General features: G+C 39.7%; 1 protein-coding gene across 1 annotated transcript in view; it reads right to left on the reverse strand.

Annotated features, from left to right (window-relative positions):
* LOC107707328 (potassium channel subfamily K member 2-like) overlaps positions 1-6,914 on the reverse strand; it is a 22,069-nt gene that overhangs the window by 3,530 nt on the left and 11,625 nt on the right. Inside the window, exon 3 of the mRNA XM_016511319.1 lies at positions 6,413-6,573. Coding sequence (XP_016366805.1) covers positions 6,413-6,573 — 161 coding nt within the window. The remainder of the gene's footprint in view (positions 1-6,412; positions 6,574-6,914) is intronic.

A 6,914-nucleotide genomic window follows, 5' to 3' on the forward strand; every position in this document is an offset into this window, starting at 1 on the left:
AACGAACGAACGCATGCACCCACGTGCGAGCGAGCGATTGTGAAGCATTGCAAACAAGCTTGTCGGTTTAATTACAAAAACTGCTAAATTATCAATTCATTGCTGAGAAATATATGTAGCTTTTAGCTGTTGTATTTTCAAAATTCAGGGGTTGAAAATCAGCTCCTGAATGTGCAATTTCTTACCTATAAGTTTCCATCTCAATAAAATGCGAGCGCATACAGCACGCCGGCATTAAAACGCCATTAAAAATCTTTATGAGCAAACGTGTCGCCCTCGCATTGGGAGTTCTGTGGAGAATTGGATATGTGTGTTTAGACGTAGGTCGAATGTCCAGATATCAGATGTGTATCCGATTAAAATCCACATTTGGAAGTGGCTCAGATCGGATGCAAAAAAAATCGGATCTCGTGCGGGTTTTTTGTGTTTACACGTGTGCAACAAATTCCGATCTGTGTCAGATGTGAGCGAAAGATCGGATTTTTTGTGCCAGTGTAAACGCAGTCTTAAACACACTTGTACCAGCTATTCAAGGATCATTAACAACTTCTAGGCAGGTGTGCTGGAACTAAACTGTGCAGGAGGGTAGCCTTCCAGGAGCAGAACTGGAAACCCCTACTCTGAGACCAGGGCTGTCCAAACCTGTCCCTGAAGGGCCACTAATCTTCAGAGTTTACCAATTTAACCAACCATAATTAAATACACCTGAACAAATTAATCAAGGTCTTCAGACACACTATAAACTTCCTGGTGAGCAAGCTAGAGCTAAACTCTTCAGGACGTTGGCCCTCCAGAAGCAGGATTGGACACCCCTGCTTTAGACATTGTAAAGCTGTGATAAGGCAGGGGCCCAAAAAGCCTAAGTACAATGCCCCAAATAAAAAGAGCCCATCTCTGTGTCTTCTACAATATTCTGCTAAAGAGATGTCCAGGGGTTTCACACTAAACCCACTCACACTGAATGTGAGTGTATGTAAAGTACAGTGTAGTCGGTTTCTGCTCATTTCGAGATGCACTCTAATTTTTTGGTAATTAAAAACATTTTACGCATAATGAAAAACACTTTTGAGAAAAATCATTACACTAACAAGACGAAGACTCCAGACATCTTTTAATAAAGCGGTTTCATTTTACATGGAGCTAGTTGTACAGTATCATCACTGCAATTAGGACATTAAACAAGATTCCCGACACCTGTGTGCATCTCCCCAGGTCACTGTTTATTCTTTCCTTCCTCTCTCTTTCCCGACACCTCCTTGTACACTACCTTGCTTATGCATTTGGGGTATTGAAGTCCCTATCAGTACACCTCCCTTTTATCTATGTAATGCGTTCACTTTCACTCACAGCAACTGTAACTCTTAACATAATTTTATTTTCAGTACAACACTTAATATACAGTGGGTATAGAAAAGAATCACCCCCTATAAAATAATGACATTGTGTTGCTTTGCAGCCTGAAATGAAGATGGACACAGTTTTTGTTTTATCCAGTTGTATTTACTCAGTGCAACTTGTAACATAAGTAAAGATATAACACCAACATGTCAGAAAAGTTGGAGTTGGAAAAAGGATCACGCTCTTGTGTCAGTATTTTGTTGAAGCACCTTTTGCTTTAATTACAGCCTTTAGTCTGTTAGGATTTGTCTCTAACTTTGCACATCTAGACTTTGGAATATTTGCCCGCTCTTCTTTGCAGAACTGCTCAAGTTCAGTTCAATTTGATGGTGAGCGTTTGTGGACTGCAGTCTTAAAGTCATTCCACAGATTTTCAGTGGGGTTTAAGTCTGGGCTCTGACTAGGCCATGCAAGGACATTCACCTGTTTCTCCTTCAATCACTGTGTGCTCAGTTTTGCTGTGTGATTTGGGTCATTAGCTGGGTTTCCAGCCACTTCTTTTTATGCGCATTTTGGAATATCGCATAAAAAAAAAAAAAACCGCTGGATGGAAATGCCAAAATGCGCATTAATTCTAAAAATGCACATTAAAAAAAACTTATGCGCACAACTGAGTAGGATAAACTTTTTATCCGATAAGAAAAATGGAAACACATTTACCAAATAAATTCCACCATGCGCATCAAAAAAGTCATGTGACTTTGCACGATGGGACAGGATAACTTGACTAACCAGCAGACCGATCTCGCTGCACAGCATCTGAAATGTTGTTTTGGTCATTCTGAAATGCCTGAGCAATGTCTGTCATCAAAGTATTCCTGTATAACTGTCTTACACGACTGCGTTCCCAAATAGCAGTCATCCACCTCTGAAAGCAATATTCCAGTTTTGCGCACAAGTTAAATTCGCATCTTTGGAAGGTAAACCTTCTTCCCATTGACAACTTTCTGGCAGAAGGCAGGTTTTCCTCAGGAATTTGACTGTATTTTGCCCCATCCATTTTTCCTTCTATCCTGACAAGTGCTCCAGTCTCTGCTGCTGCAGAGAAACTCCCCACAACAGGAGATCACCACATCCATGCTTTACTGGAGGAATGCTGTTATTTGGATGGTGAGCTGTATTGGATTTCTGCCAGACATATTGTTTGGGGTTAATAAGGCCAAATAATTCAATTTTAGTCTCATCTGCCTCAGAATCTTCAAGGTGTGTTTTGGCAAAGCTCAGTCGTGACTGCATGTGGCCTTTCTTGAGGAGTGGCTTTTTTCTTTCAACCCTCCCATACAAGCCACATTTGTGGAGAATTTGTGATATTATTGTCACATGCACACAATGACCACTCTTTATTATAAATTCCTGCAGCTGTTTCAGAGTTGCTGTCGGCCTCTTGGTTGCCTCTCTGACCAGTTTCCTCCGGTTCTTTCATCCAGTTTGGAGCGACGTTCTGATCCAGGAAGGGTCTGTGTTGTACCAAATACCTTCCACTTCTTAATAACATACTTCACTGTGCTTCTAGGCATTGATAAAAGCTTTACAAAATTTGTATCCATCTCCGGACTTGTGCCTGTCCACAACTTTATCCCGGAGATCTTTTGACAGTGTCTTGCCACCGATAGTTGATTGTCTTTGTCAGCTGCACTACTAAGGACTGAAATGCTCCAGGAAATCTCTTTTTATGCCGAGCGGATCAAAATGACCACAGCTGATCACAGTTGAAAGTCAAATGGCTTTGTGTGCCATTGAGAAGATGATTAGCTACACCTGATTGAGTTGTTATACCACACATTAATGGTAAATTTAGCAATAGCTGGGACATTTGTCTTTGAAAGTGTTTATGCATCTAGCTTTGTGATTTTTTTTCTTGCAGTGATAAACTGCATTTGAAGTAATTTATTCCAAAATCATCCGGTACATCAGTGAACAAGCCATTGTGTAACATAATTTTGTGATAGATATAGATAAAGTACCTTCCTGTGAAAAGCAATGGCCATGATTAAGTAAAATGCTGTTGTAAGGTCAACTGTGGTGCAATTACAGAATTAATACATCCTTCATGATGGCAGACAATGGATTTTCTGGTCACAGGATGGGGAAGCGAGGAAACATTTATTAGCATAGTAAGAAGCACCCACTGAGTGCACCTTTAAATTAATTGCATTAGGGAGTACTAATAAAAACACTGACCTATTCCTTCCAGGGACAAAACAAGCTGAAGTGAAAAAAATTAAGGTTTATGAAAAAGTGAATTATTTAGGATTAATAGTTCAAGATGTTCAGAGATATGTTTGGTTGCAATCTCCAGCTGCTTCTGCTATTTCTCAAAAAATAAGAAAGTACTTTTTTTTTTTAATTGTCTGTCACTCAGTATGGGTCAATATCACACTATAACTACTGTAATTTTGAAATTTCTGAAATTGTTTTACTGTTTACTGGCCACATGAATGATAAATGTCAACAAACCTACTTTGACTTCAGCAGGATTTCCATATGCTATACGCTTTTTGTGATCCTAGTGTTGCTAACTAATAGGACCCACTTATAATCATGGCAAGCCTATATGACATTACTGAATTCATAGGTGAAATATGGAATACAGAGGATATTCAAGTATCAAGACTACAAATGCCTGTTCCTGTCAAAACCATGAGATATTTATAAATATAATTGTAAAAATAAGGCAATATGAAATATTGAATAATAAAGACCCTCAGAATGCAGCGCCCTAAGTTAAATAAATACTTAATAGATATTGCATTATGCTGTCAGGATGGGGGAGTTAGGGGGAGTAATTAAACATGCAATGTCATGATTTTTAATTAAATGATGAGAAGACGAAATGGTGCATTTGTGTTAAGAGCACTCTAGTTATCATGTGTGATGTGTGTTATTTTAAACTGGTATTTTGAAAATGTAACAGCCGATTAAATTGTGGGAAAGGTTTGGTCACATATCTCAATCAGTTATTTATATTTCTGATGGTTCTCATTCTCTGGCTCATTTTAATAGTTTAATATTCGGTAGTTATTGTGTTACCTATTACGTGTTACGCTATCTAGTTGAAGTGTCCACTTTGAGAAATGTGACCTGTTTTAATGAAATGGCTTTCATAAACTCCTGAACAGACCAAATTAAAATACAATTAATTAAGTGGAACATGTTTGATCAATGAGTAGCAAGAGCACTTAGTGAAGACAGTGTGCTTCCATCTGTGCTGCCTTTGATCATGCTGTACAAACAGGAAGTCAAAAGAGAGCAAGTATAGAAAAGCTGAAAGTGACTTTATCAGCTGTGAAGGGCTGATAATTGTTCGGTAGTTATTGTGTTACCTATTACGTGTTACGCTATCTAGTTGAAGTGTCCACTTTGAGAAATGTGACCTGTTTTAATGAAATGGCTTTCATAAACTCCTGAACAGACCAAATTAAAATACAATTAATTAAGTGGAACATGTTTGATCAATGAGTAGCAAGAGCACTTAGTGAAGACAGTGTGCTTCCATCTGTGCTGCCTTTGATCATGCTGTACAAACAGGAAGTCAAAAGAGAGCAAGTATAGAAAAGCTGAAAGTGACTTTATCAGCTGTGAAGGGCTGTGGACAGAGCATGGGTAGAAGACTGGGATGGTCTGCAGTGTTGGGAATGTGATGTGACGTATAGCTACTCATGCACTTTACAAATCTCCTGTGCACTGTCTGAGCGGTTACAGAAATTCTGATTTATATTAATAAACCCTGAGCTGGGTCTGAAGCACTTGCCTGTCTGTTTTTCAGAGCAAGACTGTGCAAGTGTGCAAGTAGCACACTTGCCTGTGTAATTATTTTAGGAGGATGGCCACTGCGGCTCTGATTAATGGTAATATGGCTCATTCGTACCTTCTGATTTCTGCTGCAATTGTGTTTCGACTGTTTTTAATTTGTAACCAATTTTCCTGTACTCTTTTACATTTTTATTAAGTCTTACAATCAGATATTTTAATTCCTCTATGGAGCCACAATGCAGACATGTTCACGCAGTTAGGAAATCACAGATGTACTCACTCACAGGTGTATTCACTTTTCAGGGGTGCCCAATCCTATTTCTGGAGATCTAGGGTGCTTCTCAATTCTTATTTGTGCATCCTCCCCTTCAGGATGCGAGGGAAGGACGCAAGGAAAAGACACGAGGATGGAGGAATTGAATCAAGTGAAATGATATATCCTCGCTCCCTTTAGCATCACTTCAAAGCGTCATCAGCTGGGCTAAAGGGATCTGCCCTCATGTTGTTAAAGTTTGTTATTTAAGACACTCATAATAAATATTAATAAAGCAAGATGCCCTGTTTGAAATATATGACATGTATGGTTTATTTAAACGGCAAAGGTAAAATATTAATTAAAATGATTACAACAGATTTGAATGGGGAGGAGAATGTATACGTGCGTCACGTTTAGTCGATAAAACACTTGTGTATCCTCGCTCATGACTCCTCAGGAAGCCTCCTCACTTCTCACTCCTCGATCCTCGCGGTGCAATTAGAGAATTGAGATGTCCTTCAAAATGGCTGAGCTCGATCGGTTTCCGGGTCGTAGGATGGAGGACGGAGGAGCGAGGAAACGAGGAGAGATATTGAGAAGCACCCTTACTGTATCTACCTGCAGAGTTCAGGTCCAGTCCTACTCCAACACACCTGTCTGGAATTAATCAGGTGCTCATGAAGATCTTAATTAGCTGGTTCATGTGTGGTTGATCAGGGTCGGAGCTGAACTTTGCATAAAGGTAATCTCCAGGAATAGGACTGGGCACTACTGACTTTTGTTGCATTGAGTTTATACTTTAGGACTGGTATCTTCAATATAGTCTTCATTAAGTGGTTGTTTAAAACAATAGGACATACTTGTCAACTTTACAATTTGGAATAATCTGTACTCACTTCTGATGTCATGTCTGATGTAAATTACATAAATGTAAAATGATTTTGGACTGACTGTACTAATAGTTAATATCAATGCATAAATATATAAAAGACTGCTTTAACTCACATCAATCATCCCCTCCACTTTCGCAATTGCCTTTCCGAAGATTGTTCCAAGCTGATCTCCCACTCCTGCCAGCAAGAATCCAAACAGAGGAATTCCCAACAGGGCAAAGATAATACAGAAGATGCGTCCACCCTCTGTGTGAGGTGAGATATTCCCAAATCCTGGAGTGAATAAAGGAAAATAATAACAAAATAAGTACTCAACATGTATTTGAGAAATGACTTTTTCAGAATTGTACAAATTGTTGTTACCTCTTGAGTGGTTGTATTTATTTTAAAAAACACATACACAGACTCTGGCGGAAGTCGTGGCCTAATGGTCGGACTCGTAACCCAAAGGTTGCGGGTTCGAGTCTCGTACCGGCAGGGGTTGTGGGTGGGGGGAGGGAATGTACAGCGCTCTCTCCCACCTTCAATACCACGACTGAGGTGCCCTTGAACAAGGCACCGAACCCCCAACTGCTCTCCGGGCGCCACAGCATAAATGGCTGCCCACTGCTCCG

This window comes from Sinocyclocheilus rhinocerous, unplaced genomic scaffold (genome assembly GCF_001515625.1).
Source record: "Sinocyclocheilus rhinocerous isolate Xijiao unplaced genomic scaffold, SAMN03320098_v1.1 scaffold1677, whole genome shotgun sequence".
NCBI lineage: Eukaryota > Metazoa > Chordata > Actinopteri > Cypriniformes > Cyprinidae > Sinocyclocheilus > Sinocyclocheilus rhinocerous.